This window comes from Haliotis cracherodii, unplaced genomic scaffold (genome assembly GCF_022045235.1).
Source record: "Haliotis cracherodii isolate W230 unplaced genomic scaffold, xgHalCrac1.p SCAF_9, whole genome shotgun sequence".
In the NCBI taxonomy this organism is placed as follows: Eukaryota; Metazoa; Mollusca; class Gastropoda; order Lepetellida; family Haliotidae; genus Haliotis; species Haliotis cracherodii.
Genome location: NW_027266343.1, coordinates 19,308,936 through 19,327,653, shown reverse-complemented (window position 1 = coordinate 19,327,653; position 18,718 = coordinate 19,308,936). Strand labels below are relative to the sequence as shown.

The 18,718-nt window shown below is 42.0% G+C and overlaps 1 protein-coding gene across 1 annotated transcript; it reads right to left on the bottom strand.

Moving 5' to 3' along the window:
- Positions 1-336: 336 nt before the first annotated feature.
- LOC139452608 (DNA cross-link repair 1A protein-like) lies at positions 337-16,108 on the bottom strand. Its single transcript, XM_071234136.1, has 11 exons — positions 16,059-16,108; positions 15,122-15,930; positions 14,529-14,639; positions 12,647-13,594; positions 12,034-12,167; positions 11,025-11,143; positions 8,743-8,886; positions 6,887-7,032; positions 5,315-5,469; positions 1,932-2,073; positions 337-737 (listed from the first exon to the last, which is right to left on the bottom strand). The coding sequence occupies exons 2-11, from the start codon at positions 15,768-15,770 to the stop codon at positions 511-513; spliced, it is 2,775 nt and encodes a 924-aa protein (XP_071090237.1). The 5' UTR covers positions 15,771-15,930; positions 16,059-16,108; the 3' UTR covers positions 337-510.
- Between the last annotated feature and the right edge of the window lie 2,610 nt (positions 16,109-18,718).

Sequence of the window (18,718 nt, the reverse complement as noted above, 5' to 3'; positions counted from 1 at the left end):
CCTACGTAACCTGAGGATTGTTTATCTGAAGCATTGTTAAACTGAAGATGGTTTATCTATTAAGCACCAGTAAACTGATGCCTGTTTTCTTGAAACACTGTTGAAGGAGGTAGATGTATTGGTATAGATATAAATGCTACATTCATATTGTCCATAGTCAATGAAGTAGAAAGCATAATTTCACTTCCTATTTCTGTGATGAAAAGTCCCTGGTTTACAGAACAGCTAGATTGGGAAAAGTCTCAGATCCAGCCTATATGTCTGTAAACCTTTGTGTGTTCTTCATATAATGACATATTGAAAAAGCAAGAGATCCAAATACCTGTACCCCAAGAATTGACTGTCACTGTACTTCCATGACTGATATCAGCTAAGACAATATCATGCCTTTTCATCAAATGGCAATATCCTGCCAGGTATTTCACAATGGCTTGCACTAAAATCTGTGACCTCCCAGACTGAAAATAGATCTCTATTTCTCAAAACTATTCATTTGAAGCATGAGGGAAATTATTTGAACCAGGAGGAAAGGAAAGATTGTTTTTCTGTGGGTACAGGCTCCTTCTTTGCTGGATCATGTTTCTTCACTTCAGACAACCATGTCATGAAGAGAGTGTTCATTTTCTGGCGACTCTGTGGGTTGGTGTTGTTCACTGTGGCCAGAATTCGGTCTGGCCGGATGTACTGGGTGAAGCGTTTCATCTCCAGGTAGCTGCTGTGTTCGCTGTATGGAATACCTGGACAATATAGAACCATGTCAGTATTCACAGTGTTGGTCTTACAATATTGGTTTCAAATTGAGAAAGAAAAAGTATACCCAGAAGTCTTCATATGTTAGAAAATATACCCCAACAATACAAATCATGACAAGATTCATGAAAGAGATGACATATCCCCTGGGCTGTTTTTGCTGGTTACAAAACCTAAGTACCAGATGTTAAACCAAAGTACTAAGTACCTTTCTTCAAACTTTTTGAAACGTGAAAAAACAAAATTTCCAAAAATTTCCAAATAGCAATAGACAGCACTTTATCCCCTGATGAATACAACTACCATGTCATCTACCAAATCTGGAACAGTTTTTGAGTTCTGCTCCAGAAACGACACCTACCTCCGTTTTAGCCAAGTCTAACTGGAAATTCTGATAAATTCAAACAGCAAAAGACACCACTTCAACCCCTGGTTAATACATGTGCCAAGTTTGGATGAAACATCTTCAGGTTTTTTAAGTCATGCTCTGGAAACGAAATACGGCCGGCCGGACAGACCAGATGATGAACCCCCACCCCGCCCCCATTATATTCCAGGGGGGTAAAAAGCAATCAAATAGTCTTTCAATTGCACAAACATAATTGGCAAAACAGTTATAATCTGTTTCAGAAAAGCATACTGTTGAATATTTTTTGCATCTTGAAAACACATCATGTATGGCAACATTGTAACTAAAAAAGCTATCAGTAATGTTTGGAAGGACTATCTTTCTGCAACAGTTTGGAAGGACTCTTATTACATCAATTTTAAACAATGAAAAGACAATCGGTTTAGATATTTGAGTGATTTTAAGTCAATAAATGAAAAAGACAACAAAAAAAGAAAAGAAATTTAATAAAGAACTGATGTTCAAAAGCCTGAGTGAGAATCATCAATGGAGAAAGTGTATTTCTTTTTTAATCATTTATTATATAATTAATTATCCATGTCTGAAAACCTCAATTTAAAATCTATACACATGACAACTCACACACCAAAGATCTTTACCAAAAAAGGTACCGGTAATGGCTTGTGTACATCTTGTTTTCGTCAGGCAACCAACATATTTCTCAATCTGGGGTATTTCGAAAGTGAATGCTAGTCTGTTTATAATGTGCATTTGAGTCAAATAACTTGCAAGACATCAGATGTTTTTGTTTACATTCTTGTTGTCCCCTTACCATATATGGTAATGCCATTCCTGCTGTACTTGGGCTTTATCTGTTCAAGGGAGACAACTCTGTTGCTGTGAGACCACCCAGTGGGTTCCAAAGCGAGGATGCTGTTGAACTTGGTGTGTTGACTCAGGTAGATGCTGAGCTCCTGGACAGAGAAACCTAGCCTCAGTATACACTCAGATCCTGAACACAAAAACCTAGCCTCAGTATACACTCAGATCCTGAACACAAAAACCTAGCCTCAGCAAACACACACATCCTGAACACAAAAACCTAGCCTCAGCACACACACACATCCTGAACAGAGAAACCTAGCCTCAGTACACACACACATCCTGAACAGAGAAACCTAGCCTCAGTATACACTCAGATCCTGAACACAAAAACCTAGCCTCAGTATACACTCAGATCCTGAACACAAAAACCTAGCTTCAGCACACACACACATCTTGAACAGAGACACCTAGCCTCAGCACACACACACATCCTGAACAGAGAAACCTAGCCTCAGTATACACTCACATCCTGAACAGAGAAACCTAGCCTCAGTACACACTAACATCTTGAACAGAGAAACCTAGCCTCAGCACACACTCAGATCCTGAACAGAGAAATCTAGCCTCAGCACACACTCAGATCTTGAACAGAGAAACCTAGCCTCAGTACACACTCAGGTCCTGAACACAAAAACCTAGCCTCAGTACACACTCACATCTTGAACAGAGACACCTAGCCTCAGTACACTCAGATCCTGAACACAAAAACCTAGCCACAGCACACACTCACATCTTGAACAGAGACACTTAGCCTCAGTACACTCAGATCCTGAACACAAAAACCTAGCCTCAGCACACACTCACATCCTGAACAGAGACACCTAGCCTCAGTACACACTCAGATCCTGAACAGAGACACCTAGCCTCAGTACACACTCAGATCCTGAACACAAAAACCTAGCCACAGCACACACTCACATCTTGAACAGAGACACCTAGCCTCAGTACACTCACATCCTGAACACAAAAACCTAGCCTCAGTACACTCAGATCCTGAACATAAAAACCTAGCCTCGGCACACACTCACATCTTGAACAGAGACACCTAGCCTCAGTACACACTCAGATCCTGAACAGAGACACCTAGCCTCAGTACACTCAGGTCCTGAACACAAAAACCTAGCCACAGCACACACTCACATCTTGAACAGAGACACCTAGCCTTAGTACACACTCAGATCCTGAACAGAGACACCTAGCCTCAGTACACACTCAGTTCCTGAACACAAAAACCTAGCCGCAGCACACACTCACATCTTGAACAGAGACACCTAGCCTCAGCACACACTCACATCCTGAACACAAAAACCTAGCCACAGCACACACTCACATCTTGAACAGAGACACCTAGCCTCAGTATACACTCAGATCCTGAACACAAAAACCTAGCCTCAGCAAACACACTCAGATCCTGAACACAAAAACCTAGCCACAGCACACACTCACATCTTGAACAGAGACACCTAGCCTCAGTACACTCAGATCCTGAACATAAAAACCTAGCCACAGCACACACTCACATCCTGAACAGAGAAACCTAGCCTCAGTACACACTCACATCTTGAACAGAGACACCTAGCCTCAGTACACACTCAGATCCTGAACAGAGACACCTAGCCTAAGTACACTCAGGTCCTGAACACAAAAACCTAGCCTCAGCACACACTCAGATCCTGAACATAAAAACCTAGCCACAGCACACACTCACATCCTGAACACAAAAACCTAGCCACAGCACACACTCACATCTTGAACAGAGACACCTAGCCTCAGTACACACTCAGATCCTGAACAGAGACACCTAGCCTAAGTACACTCAGGTCCTGAACACAAAAACCTAGCCTCAGCACACACTCAAATCCTGAACACAAAAACCTAGCCACAGCACACACTCACATCTTGAACAGAGACACCTAGCCTCAGTACACTCACATCCTGAACACAAAAACCTAGCCTTAGTACACTCACATCCTGAACACAAAAACCTAGCCTCAGCACACACTCACATCCTGAACACAAAAACCTAGCCTCAGTACACTCAGATCCTGAACATAAAAACCTAGCCTCAGCACACACTCACATCCTGAACAGAGAAACCTAGCCTCAGTACACACTCAGATCCTGAACAGAGACACCTAGCCTCAGTACACACTCAGATCCTGAACAGAGACACCTAGCCTCAGTACACTCAGGTCCTGAACACAAAAACCTAGCCACAGCACACACTCACATCTTGAACACAAAAACCTAGCCTCAGTACACACTTACATCCTGAACACAAAAACCTAGCCTCAGTACACTCAGATCCTGAACACAAAAACCTTGCAACAGCACACACTCAGTACACACTCAGATCCTGAACAGAGACACCTAGCCTCAGCACACACTCAGATCCTGAACAGAGACACCTAGCCTCAGTACACACTCAGATCCTGAACAGAGACACCTAGCCTCAGCACACACTCAGATCCTGAACAGAGACACCTAGCCACAGCACACACTCTGATCCTGAACACAAAAACCTTGCCACAGCACACACTCAGTACACACTCAGATCCTCAACAGAGACACCTAGCCTCAGTACACACTCAGATCCTGAACAGAGACACCTAGCCTCAGCACACACTCTGATCCTGAACACAAAAACCTAGCCACAGCACACACTCACATCTTGAACAGAGACACCTAGCCTCAGTACACACTCAGATCCTGAACAGAGACACCTAGCCTCAGTACACTCAGGTCCTGAACACAAAAACCTAGCCACAGTACACACTCACATCTTGAACAGAGACACCTAGCCTCAGTACACTCAGGTCCTGAACACAAAAACCTAGCCACAGTACACACTCACATCTTGAACAGAGACACCTAGCCTCAGTACACTCACATCCTGTACACAAAAACCTTGCCACAGCACACACTCAGTACACACTCAGATCCTGAACACAGACACCTAGCCTCAGCACACACTCAGATCCTGAACAGAGACACCTAGCCTCAGTACACACTCAGATCCTGAACAGAGACACCTAGCCTCAGTACATACTCAGATCCTGGACAGAGAAACCTAGCAGCTATGGTCACATAGGTCTGTTCTTAAAAGGTTAAATAGGTTCTTCTCCCACGTGTTTACGCAGTTTAGTTTAAAAAAAGTAAATTTATCACTGGCTTTTTGTGAAAAACATCATCACAAGATATATTTGCTAAAACAAGTAAGATGTGTAAGAGTGCCCTTCAGAAACCAGGAACCTTGTTTAATCATGCCAATAAGATTTTAACTGTGCCACTGACACTCTTAATACAAGGAATTTCAAACCCTGTACTCACATTGGGTTTTAGTTTTCCCATGGGCAGGACATGGACCCTGGCTTCAGTGGGGCAAAGTGTGACCATCTTCTGAAGATGCTGGTCCTCAAGGCAGTCGAGGATAACCTTCTTGTCTTTCTTCACACATACTTTGCTCTCAAGGGCATCAGCTATCGCTGAAAACATTATGGACAAGAAATACAAATTCTTGGAATAACCAGCTGATAACACTAATACACATATCTTAGCCACTGAACTCAAACTTAATAGTACTAGTGAAAGTTTATGTCACTATTCCTCACAGTTTGCAGCAAATCCTGCTACAATGTTTCCTATATTTACATTTTCTGTCAGTTTTATTCATTCCAATTTGGAGAAAAATTGAACCATTGAGAACTGGTTCAGAATTATAAACCTCAAATGCTACTAATCCATGAGGACTACCATCATTGGATTATCACTTTTCCTCAGCACAATTCAGTAGTCTTAGGCTAACAGACTAGCGTGAATTTCAGAGGCTTGTATTGTGACACCACAAACCAATCCTGTCAGGGAACTCCAAAAGAGTTATCTCCCTTACCCTATCTGCATGGTTATTCTGCACAGTGATATCACAAATTAATGTAAAAAACACATATCAAGTCTTTCAATGTCCCCCTTCTCTAACAGACATGAAGTAACTGACAACCTTCATTGTGAACTGCAGCAAAATGTATTCAACAATAATGTCACTGTTTGATATATTTCCGAATTCAGCATATTATGATGCATATTGTAGAGTTGTACCACTTCAGTGAAATCTGGGAACATTTGTATGGTGCTGGCTCAGTGAAATCTGGGAACATTTGTATGGTGCTGGCTCAGTGAAATCTGGGAACATTTGTATGGTGCTGGCTCAGTGAAATCTGGGAACATTTGTATGGTGCTGGCTCAGTGAAATCTGGGAACATTTGTATGGTGCTGGCTCAGTGAAATCTGGGAACATTTGTATGGTGCCGGCTCAGTGAAATCTGGGAACATTTGTATGGTGCCGGCTCAGTGAAATCTGGGAACATTTGTATGGTGCTGGCTCAGTGAAATCTGGGAACATTTGTATGGTGCTGGCTCAGTGAAATCTGGGAACATTTGTATGGTGCTGGCTCAGTGAAATCTGGGAACATTTGTATGGTGCTGGCTCAGTGAAATCTGGGAACATTTGTATGGTGCTGGCTCAGTGAAATCTGGGAACATTTGTAATGTGCTGGCTCAGTGAAATCTGGGAACATTTGTATGGTGCTGGCTCAGTGAAATCTGGGAACATTTGTACAGTGCTCTCATTGGAAGAAAGACGTGAAATTCCTAATGATAACAACTTCTTTATTGTTCGTAACGTTTCAGAGCTACTTCTTGACCCTTCATAAGGTGAAAACTGAGAGAGCATATTCAGTTAATATTGTCCGGAGAACTGATGAAAGCATTTGCAACAGCAGAAACAACCACTTTCTTCACAATGGTATTCAGACCTCATACATAGTCATACAGGGTTAATTGACAGGTCACAACTCAACTTATCGTGGCTGACTAGTACTCTGAGAGGCTATGCCCTGCACTGACCTGTAAACACTCTCTCCTTGCCGATGGTGTATGTCCCACACACAACCAGCGTGTTTGGACTGGCCTCAACATGCTTCTTGGTTAGAGTCACAGCAAACTTGATCACTTCCGACTGAGGTGGGAATGTGTAGGAGGGGTCACAGTACCTGCAGCAACATCAGTAACACTTAAACATTTGAAACATGACAATAAACCTTGAAGATAAAATAACCTTTTGGAAACAGGCATTCAAAAAGCTTCAAGGGCTAAACATTTGTTTGTGTGGAAACATACTACAAAGTTACTCTTAGATCAAAGGACTGTCCCATTCCTATTCGAAACACATGCAAGAACTAAGGTTATACTTAAAAGTGACAAAGAGATAGGAATTCTTTCAGGTAATTTAGTGACCAAGAATAATCATATCCTTTCTAAGAAATCTGACAAACCATCCATTGACGGTTGCCTCTGGTGATTATCAGCCAATAAGCATCCAGACTTGTAAAGTATCTGTACAAGCATTAAGGATGAAAGCATTCACAATAGGGTATCTGTGTCTTTATCGTGAAAACAAACATATCTGGGCTGTCCTAAATGGAAATATTAAAAACTGGAAGTCTGGACTGTGTTCACCTGACACAAGCTGCTGTCACGTGTCTTCATGCAGGTATTGTACATGTATCAGAGTCAAGGATCTGATTCTAGTAAGAGTGGAGTCAGCTAGGAGTGAGTGAGTGAGTCGGTGAGTGAGTGAGTGAGTGAGTATGGCTTTACGCCGCTTTTAGCAATATTCCAGCAATATCAGGGCAGGGAACACGAGAAATGGGCTTCACAGATTGTACTCATTGCAGAAATCGAACCTGGGTCTTCGGGTGGCAAGCGAAGGCTTTAACCACAGAAACGGTCTTTCTGATCATTAAGACCCTTTGATCTTGAGCATTTTAGCATACATTGCGAAACATCAGAGAGTTTAACTGCATGATCGTTAACGAATATCCTTGCTCAACCCATCCCAGTGAACAAAATGAAGAAATGCACATCCAAACTATCATAGTATCAACTCCATCCGTGTCTAGGCTGACAGTGACAGTCGACAGCAATCTATGAATTTACTTTAGTGTCTATTTGACACATCTTTAATCACCTTTCAATGATCAGACAACTGATCAATGATGACTAACACATGTAACCGCCACAGATTCATGAACAACTTCCGAAATCTTTCCTGTTATGAGTTGGCCATTTTGATGTCTTGTACTTGATGTAAATGTATTACGATGCGCTGTCATTGTGGCTGACTTACTGTAGTCCTTAACAGACCTTCCTCATCTAATGGTGATATTATTTGAATACATGTGTTGCAATAGATATTTCTGAAGAGCATATTGTGCATCCATACGCTCATGTCACCATGGAACTATTTATTCCACGATATAGCTTGTTGTTGTATGGCTGTCAGTGTGAACATGCAGTCACACATACTAAATAAACTTATGTATAGATTTAGGCCTACATCCATGAGGTAAGACATTGACTTTCACTTTGTGTGGGTTTATTGGAGTATGAACCTTCATAGAGTGAGGGCACACAAAGTGAAAGTCAATTCCTAAATACAATATTTCATAGCTTCACAGAGTTCCAAGAAAGTTTCACATTCATGGATGCTTGTTTTTGAGACACACTACCTCCATAGTTAAATAGAACCGATATTACTAACAAAAAATAATGTATTTTCCCTGGACACAAGAAAACTTGACTTGAAAGTTGCTCTTGTGAGTATGAACAACTCTAAAGTTTAAATCTTCACATTCTATTCTTAAACAAGAATTATTTCAGGCAGTTTAAGAGTTAACTACGGCAGCTGAACCCGGACTCACGTGGTGTCGAGGTACAGCTGGTGGATCTTGGTGCCGACCAGGGGTGGGTACTGCTCCATGGCCGGGTCCGCTCGGAAGTCTCCTGTGTGGAGGAACGTCTGTCCGGACTTGAGACGTAACAAGATGATGACAGCACCCGGACAGCTGAAGTAAACACACACAGTAAGTGGCAAGTCACATGGGGGTCAGTCAGTGTGAGAGTGGGTGGGGAGTCAGTCGGAGGGTGAGTGGCAAGTCACATGGGGGTCAGTCAGTGTGAGAGTGGGTGGGGAGTCAGTCGGAGGGTGAGTGGCAAGTCACATGGGGGTCAGTCAGTGTGAGAGTGGGTGGGGAGTCAGTTGGAGGGTGAGTGGCAAGTCACATGGGGGTCAGTCAGTGTGAGAGTGGGTGGGGAGTCAGTTGGAGGGTGAGTGGCAAGTCACATGGGGGTCAGTCAGTGTGAGAGTGGGTGGGGAGTCAGTTGGAGGGTGAGTGGCAAGTCACATGGGGGTCAGTCAGTGTGAGAGTGGGTGGGGAGTCAGTTGGAGGGTGAGTGGCAAGTCACATGGGGGTCAGTCAGTGTGAGAGTGGGTGGGGAGTCAGTTGGAGGGTGAGTGGCAAGTCACATGGGGGTCAGTCAGTGTGAGAGTGGGTGGGGAGTCAGTTGGAGGGTGAGTGGCAAGTCACATGGGGGTCAGTCAGTGTGAGAGTGGGTGGGGAGTCAGTTGGAGGGTGAGTGGCAAGTCACATGGGGGTCAGTCAGTGTGAGAGTGGGTGGGGAGTCAGTTGGAGGGTGAGTGGCAAGTCACATGGGGGTCAGTCAGTGTGAGAGTGGGTGGGGAGTCAGTTGGAGGGTGAGTGGCAAGTGGATGGGGAGTCAGTTTGTGATTGGTGAGTGAGTGAGTGAGTGAGTGAGTGAGTGAGTGAGTGAGTGACTCAGTTTGTGGTTGGTGAGTGAGTTAGTGAAAAGTGAGTGGTGAGTGTGAGTGGGTGGTGCATCAGTTTGTGCATGAGTGAGGGAGTGAGTGAGTGAGAGAGTGGATGGTGAGTCAGTTGTGATCAGTGAATGACAGAGTGAAAAGTGAGTGAGTGAGTGGCTGTGTTTGTTGTGTGACACAGAAAACATATAAAGCTAAGCGATTTATGAAAGACATTATTTGTAAAACCCCAAATGTGCTAAAAAGTAAATATATGCAGATATAAAAGTCTCTGCATTTGGTTAAAATGACATGTCTCTTTTGCTACTCACTGATTGGCTTCCATCAGAGTTAGCTCCACCCCTTCCACGTCACATGGCTGGTTCAGGGGAAGTGTGTGTTGTGTGATATGTTTGTGTTGCTACTCACTGATTGGCTTCCATCAGAGTTAGCTCCACCCCTTCCACGTCACATGGCTGGTTCAGGGGAAGTGTGTGTTGTGTGATATGTCTGTGTTGCTACTCACTGATTGGCTTCCATCAGAGTTAGCTCCACCCCTTCCACGTCACATGGCTGGTTCAGGGGAAGTGTGTGTTGTGTGATATGTTTGTGTTGCTACTCACTGATTGGCTTCCATCAGAGTTAGCTCCACCCCTTCCACGTCACATGGCTGGTTCAGGGGAAGTGTGTGTTGTGTGATATGTCTGTATTGCTGCTCACTGATTGGCTTCAATCAGAGTTAGCTCCGCCCATTCCACATCACATTGCTGGTTCAGGGGAAGTGTGTGTTGTGTCTGTTGCTACTCACTGATTGGCTTCTGTCAGAGTTAGCTCCACCCTTTCCACGTCACATGGCTGGTTCAGGGGAAGTGTGTGTTGTGTGATATGTCTGTGTTGCTGCTCACTGATTGGCTTCCATCAGAGTTAGCTCCACCCCTTCCACGTCACATGGCTGGTTCAGGGGAAGTGTGTTGTGTGATATGTCTGTGTTGCTGCTCACTGATTGGCTTCCATCAGAGTTAGCTCCGCCCATTCCACATCACATTGCTGGTTCAGGGGAAGTGTGTGTTGCGTGATGTGTCTGTTGCTACTCACTGATTGGCTTCCATCAGAGTTAGCTCCACCCCTTCCACGTCACATGGCTGGTTCAGGGGAAGTGTGTGTTGTGTAATATGTCTGTGTTGCAACTCACTGATTGGCTTCCATCAGAGTTAGCTCCGCCCATTCCACATCACATGGCTGGTTCAGGGGAAGTGTGTGTTGTGTGATATGTCTGTGTTGCTACTCACTGATTGGCTTCCATCAGAGTTAGCTCCACCCCTTCCACATCACATGGCTGGTTCAGGGGAAGTGTGTGTTGTGTGATATGTTTGTGTTGCTACTCACTGATTGGCTTCCATCAGAGTTAGCTCCACCCCTTCCACGTCACATGGCTGGTTCAGGGGAAGTGTGTGAATGTACTGTGGATCCACCTTGATCTTTGTCCTGACCAAGTTGCCGGTCACCTATGACAACAAGAGGCGACTGTCAGGGGTGCAATTTTAATGTAATGGAGCAGCCCCCGAGAATTATCTTTGCACATAGAAAACTTGAAAACTTAACATGAATTTTAACTTTCAATACATGATGACTGCTTCAATGATATGTATCTAATCAACACTAGCTTCATTTGTATATAGTTGCTATATGGCTGAAATAATGCTGATGCAACGTAAAATGGAAGACTTGTCCCTGAAACTGAAACACGCCTTTATTGTGTGAATGTCTTTATATATGTGCTACTGTATACTATAAGTGAGGTGAGGTGAGGTGAGGTGAGGTGAGGTGAGGTGAGGTGAAATTGGGTTTAACGTTGCGTCCAAGATTATTGCACTTATATAGCGATGTGCATGTACATGTTATGTTTGTGTGGCTGCTTGTACTAGTCCGGACTGATGCGGATTTATAGTGCTAGCTCACTGAGATACCATGCCGCAGTTTAACATGAATACCCCACTCAGACACAGTATACTGACTCCGAGCTGACCAGACCTTGTTTTAGCCCCTTAATGCGGAGCGCCAGACAGGGTAACAAGTACCATATTTTAACGTCTTTGGTATGACGCGGCCGGGGATTCAAACCCCGGACCTTCTCCTCTCCGGGCGGACGCTCCACCACTAGACCACGGAGGCGGTCTGTTTTCAAGTGACTCTCACCATATACATACATGTTATGTTCCCCCAACCTGACATTTATCTGTTGAAGGGCAAGGAGTAGCCCTGAAACATTGTCTAGGTATAATAAAGAAGTTGTTTTCCATAACATATTCCTTGTCAGGTGATAAAGAGATGATATTCTTCCCTGACATGTCAGAGATACAAGTGCATGTTCCCCCCATTTGAAGCCCTGACAGACCTTGCTACAATACAGATGCTGCTTGAAGTGCTTGGTGAGGCCACCGTAGTGGTCGTAATGGAAGTGGGTGAGCACGTACGCCCTGCAGCCCGGGATCACACCATACCTGAAGGCATCCACGGTCAGAGTCGTGCCTGAAACACAAGTCTTTTTCATTACTGAAAATTACACAACTTTCATCCTCCTTCCAACATTGTCCAACATTCAGAAGAATTAACTTTGTGACCAACAAGCTATGACATGTATCAGAAATTAGGCTGTATCAATCCAATGTATTTAAAAGGCCTGTCCCTTTTACTGTTCAGGCGTCAGAATTACTAAAGCATATGTGCAAATACATTAAATATTTTAACCATAACCCAGATTATTTTTTCTAGGTTTGTCAGCACCATAACTGTGCTTAAGGGTTTCACCAAAGTGGCCAACGTCTAAGACCTGCATCACTTCAGGCCTTCCTCCAACACAAAGCTGACACCCCATGATATAACTTGAATACTGTTCAAAGTGGTGCTAAAACAAACTCGCTCACAAAAACAGACACGCTAACGTGTCTACTATTGTTCATGGATACGGAGACAATGTGTGTTTCTTTTTCCTTCATGGGGTTTGTTACCTGGTATTCTTTTGTAAAAGGGGCAATTTCTCCCTGCACCTTTGTTATAGACAGTCTTCTCATCACCAGAAATACCAGCACCCACAGTCTTGGATCTTTTCAAATCAAACCCACCCCGTGGACTTGGGTCACCAAGCAATGGGGTGGATGCAATTCTGGCCAAACCGTTCCTTAATTCTTTGATATCACAGGTCCGATCAGCTTGGTTGGTTTTTGCTGCTTCAGTCTTGTAAGCTTTAATGCTTGGTCGACTGAAAAAACTAAATATTGATGTCTGTTTTCTTGCCAGAGAAGATACAGGTACCTTCCCCAAACTCAAACTTGGATCTGTGGTCAGTTTATCGTCACTCGTGACATCGTTAATGCTTAACTTTTCATCATCATTCCTCTTATCATTTTTATCACAAATTTCCATGTCATCTCCAACCCTAGCATCACAGTCATCATAGTTACCCATGTTGCCAATTTCATTTCCGGTGTTGTCAGTTTCATACTGATCCTTGTCAATTTCAACATGTTCATTCTGATCACAATGAATTTCAGCATTATCCTCATCAACATCGCCTCTCTCTTCCTCATCTTCTGATCCTGCCAACAACTCTGTCAACTCTTTCTCCGACTCGTCATCTCTGTCATGTGCCACAAAGAACCCACCAACTTCATCATTGTCAGTCTTGGAACTCACTGCAGCACTTTTCCCGGGAATGGTTTCCATTATGTTTTTCTTGGCTGTTTTCCCCATCATAGTCAGTCCAACCCCTTTGTGGACAGGCTCTTCCATCTCCTCACTCTCAAGGCTGTCAATGATACTGTTGGCTTGTGAGGTAGATTTTGATGTTGCCTTGGATGAAGATGAGGTAGAGGCAGCACTCTTCTGAGAGGAGGTAGATTTTGGCATGTCATTTGTATTGGATATGTGGAGTTTAACATCTTCATCGACAGTCAGGTCTGGGGAGAGATTGACAGGAGTAAATTCAATACCTTGCACATACAAGAAGACACAATTTTATTGGCATGTAAACAAATCTGGGTTTATAACTTGAAAAATATATCACAAAAAAATGAGTTAAAAATTTGAATATTGCTTTTGGCCAGCTCATATAGTGAGTGAGTGAGTGAGTTGGGTTTAATGCCGCTTTTAACATTATTCCAAATATATATAACGGCGTGTCAGCTTAATGTGGGAGGAAAGCCCGAAGTGATGCAGGTCTCAGACGTTTACCACTTCGGTGAAACCCACGAGCACGGGTATGGTGCTGACAAACCTAGAAACATAATTGGGGCGAACCGGGATTCGAACCCACAATCATAGGTTTCTGGCGTGTCCAGGAGACGCAACTCTGCACAGCGGCGCCTTAGACGACTGGGCCACCCGTGCCCCCCCAGCTCATATAGTATAGCATAGGGAGGGTGTGACGTTAAACATCAAACAAATAAAAAATAATAATAGGGAGAGTGTATATGTGTGTGTGTGTGTGTGTGTGTGTGTGTGTGTGTGTGTGTGTGTGTGTGTGTGTGTGTGTGTGTGTGTGAAATGAACAAATGTTACATGTTGCATAAAATGTTGGGAGGTCAGCTAAATATGATAGTCCTAAGACCAATTTCAAACCCATCCACCCACCCATCCCCTATAAATGATAAATGGCCAACCCCTGACCATGATTTATGATAAAAGCTTTCATCAAATTTGGTATTTATAGTGGTGATGCAGTCATAACACACGAAAGGGCACGAAACAGTGTGAAAAAATATTTGCCTGCCCTTGTAGACTATTTCCGTGTCCATCATTTTAGCTCAACTTATCAGTGGCTGACTCACTAGCAAACATGCATCTACACATCTATTAACTTCTCTGGAAGAATTTGAAAGTTGAATATTATACCTGCTGACTTCCTGTTTTGAGTTGTGTCCCGTGATCCTGCAAGCTGTGTATGTGTGTACTTTCTGTAGTGAGACGGTAGGCGGCTCAAGCAGCACACACCATCTTCACACTCTGTAACACAACACAACATGTAAAACCCTCACATAAATGTCCAAAAGATGTCCACATTGAAGGTGTTTTATCAGGTACCATTTTCACTTCTGTGTTAAGAAACTCCAAACTCTTTAAGATCCTTTAACCATCAAAGTCATTTACTACTTTATTTAATGCCCACAGCATACAGTGATACATTGAAAGCACCGTTTTATCTTTTAATTAACAGTCAGAAGATATAATTGATATTGACAGTGTAACAGTTAAGTGAAATAAACAAGTACCAATAGTAACAAATGATACCTTGATATTTGGTTATTGTAATATTTTATATAAGGTAGCAAACAAAATATTTTTAGGGGCAATTGGTATTGTTGTTTCTTGAATATGTCTTTTCTGGTACTAAATTATATTTTAGTTAACTAGCTGTAAACATTTGTACATATACTTATTGTAAATGATAATTTTATGTTTTACTTTTATTCATTGAAAAATACTACCTTCAGTGTCAGACAAAAATGGTAAGTCCATGCATTCCATTGTGTGAGCATTGGGAGACAGTCGCAGCAGAGCAGAAAATGGAACTTGACAAAATGGACAGTATCCCCCAGAGCTTTGATTTGTCTTCTCATCTGTCTTTGCCTCACTTCTTCTCCCTGTCTTTTTCTTTCCAATTTTGTTTACATCTTTTGTTTTAGCTATAACCTTGGTTTTAATAGCTGAGCGTTTTGTTTTCACATTTGTAGTTTTCTGTGTTTGTGGAGATTTTAATGCTTGCAAAGTCTGGCTTGAATCACTCTCATCTACACCAAGCTGTGTCTGCATCGCCAAAGAAGATTTACTCATGAGGTCATCATTTGGTCCACTCGATGTCAAAAATGCCCTCTTCCGACTCTCCCTCAGCTCAGGGTCGTGGCCGTGTGAACTGACAATCAAACAGTCTGAATCGCTGTCACTATTGTCTATTTGGGATTTTAGCCGTTGTGAAGCAACTTTGGATACAGTTCGTTTGGGTCTATTGTTTGTTCTCGAATCTGCTGAAATAGCATTATTTTTCTTGCTCGGTACCTTCTTGGAACGCTTCAATGATTTAAAATCCCATAAATCATCTTCTTCATTTAATTCTTTAGCGTTTTTACTTCGTTTCATGATGATTGAAGAGTTATGACTTTAACATATATACCGTGACAACCCTGAACTCATGTCCATATCATCATCAACAGCCTGTCTGCACCCTCTACACTTCAGTACGTGTGTATCCATAAGCGTATTCGTACCCGTGTGATTTCCAACTTGATCATAAGATTAACTGAAACATCGATGAAGACAGATCGACGTTAAAAATCAAACTATTAACGTCGCAAGTCTGTTCAAATGCATTTTAGTTATTAAACCTACGTAACTTGCCGAAACATTACATTTGTTAAAGTTACCTACATGTTATGCAATTTCAAACTTTGTCCGCCATTCTTTTCTTTCGCTAAAATTCACGCAACATAAACTTCCTGTCTTAGACTCTTAGCACTATCTAACCATGGGTGCTATGAATAAATAGAGCGGTTGGATTGGATTTTTGTCAATGCAAGGAGCTTTCGCCGTTTTGTATATCTACAAATTGAGAAGTGGTGTTGAAACGAAATATGATTGTTATGCGATAACATTAAAATGTAAGTTTATCTGTTTTTAGTGTTTACTGGATGAAGGATTATTCTCAATCAATCTTTTTTTAACAGTATTGAAAAGACCATAGGAACATAGTACATATAAACATACAGTAACATTTGGTGCAATATGAATAAAAATATCGTAAACAATATCACATCTTCTAAAAGAATCATCATATCATAGCATTTCTTTGGGAATCTGGCGCTTGGCATATTAAGCAATTTTATCTACTGTTTTATTACTTTCATGTAACTAAATATATGCATAGGGTATCTCCCACATTTCCCATAAACTGTAACATTTGGAGTGTTAGAATTTAGCCTAAAAACTCTTACACGCATATAAATGTACCTTCTCTATTGTGTCTTAGTTTTCCAGACCCCATACTTCAGCACCATAGACTACAATAGGGCTAATCTTAGCATCGAAAATCTTGAAAAAAAAGTGTCAGAGCTAATGTTTCCAAGAGGTTTTAGGTTTTGTTAAATGCCAATAAATATATTTTTGGCTTGCAGTGCGGCTTTGTTCAATGCAGTGACCAAGTTAGTCGATTTGTAAAATGTACACCTAACTATTTGTAACTTCTTACAACATCAAGATTTTTTCCCACTTTCATAGAACCATTTTTCTCGTTTTGATAATTGCCCTCCATTTTTGAAAACTGTAACAATTGTCTTATCGATATTGTCATTCAATTTCCATTTATTATCTATGTAATATATTTATTATTACATGTTGTTTGATGCCCTCGTTACAATATTCATATATTTGAAGCGAAAGTTCATCTATCAAATAGACAAATGGACTTAGAATACATCCTTGTCTTACCCCAATAGTACAGTAGAAGTTATAAGTGTTATTTTTCGAACACAAACCTTCACATTGTGATATAGGTAACGTAATAATTAACCAGTTTAGTACTGATACTTTGATATTTACAAAGGGACCGCAGCATGTTTCTGTTAACAGAGTCAAACGCTTTGGCAAAATCTACAAATACAGTACACATTTCGTCTCCTTTTCGTGCTACATATCTCTGTACAAGTGTCTGCAATATAAATACATTATCAATTGTTGAGTATACATTCCTGAAATGTACTGTACCAGCGTGACGTCTCTGGGTGAATATACGAGCCTTACTTGGTCATGTCATCGTATCTCAATTGCGTGGATAGATGCTCATGATATCAATCACTGGATTGTCTGGTCCAGGCCCGATTATTTACAGACCGCCGTCATATAGCTGGAATACTGCTAAGTGCGGCGTTAAACAACAAACAAACAAAACAAAACAAACAAGCTACTATAGAGCTGAGTGAGTGAGTTGGGTTTAACGCCGCTTTTAACGGTTCCAGTTATATCACGGCGTATAGAGCTGTGAAGGGATGGGGTGAACGCATGAGTGAGTGAGTTGGGTTTAACGCCGCTTTTATATATGCGTATGCTTGCAAAATACATTATCAACTTACACATATTTTAAAGGCCGCACGTTTTTGTTGTTGTTTTTAAAAAAAAAAATAATGTCGTTTCATGGACTCACCGCCCCTTCTGAAAAGCAACCGGGAAAGATATAAATTCGACGGTAGAATGATTTTATATAAATAAATAAATGATTGACTATTTATTTTAATTTTAATTTCGATCGACCTTGTGTAGAAAAGCTGGAATAAATCCTTGAAACATAAAATTTAAAAGGCGTGTCCTAATATATAATATGTTTGATCGTCTAATTTGCACTGCATAGCTCCTAAAACTGTAAACTATATTTCATTGGAGATAAACTGCAGTCAGTATCAGATGTTACATCGCTCCAGGGATGCGGCATTATCGCAGTGATAATGTGAGGTTCCTAATGCGATTGCTATCGAGCCGTCACACGTTGTGTAGAGCCTTCTTTTCGGTGATATGTAGAGAATATCCACGCTGTCTCTCAGATGACGTCTATGGCAGGTAGTGCGTGTATATGTTCATGACTGGTGTCTCTTGCGAGGTAAGGCGACATTTTCTTCAACATTTATTTAGTTACTGACCGACTGGCAGACACAAACTATTAACAAACAAACAAACAAACATATGGAACTCGTGTAAGACAGTAAATTAATTTCCTATTAGTGTAAAGAAAACTTTAAGCACATTTCATATACCACCTGACAAAAGTGTAACTGACAAGTGTGGATGAGTGCTCATAGAAGTAGAGGTGAGGTGGGGTGAAATGGGGTTTAACGTCCCTTCCAAGGCTATTGCACTTATATAGCGACGTGCGTGCACGTGTGTGTGTCTGCTTGTGCTAGCCTGTCCTGATGCGAATTTATAGTGCTAGCAAACTGAGATACCATGCCGCAGTGTAACATGAATACCCCACTCAGACACAGTATACTGACTCCGAGCCTGACTTGTTTTAGCCCCTTAATGTCGGGCGCCAGACAGGGTAA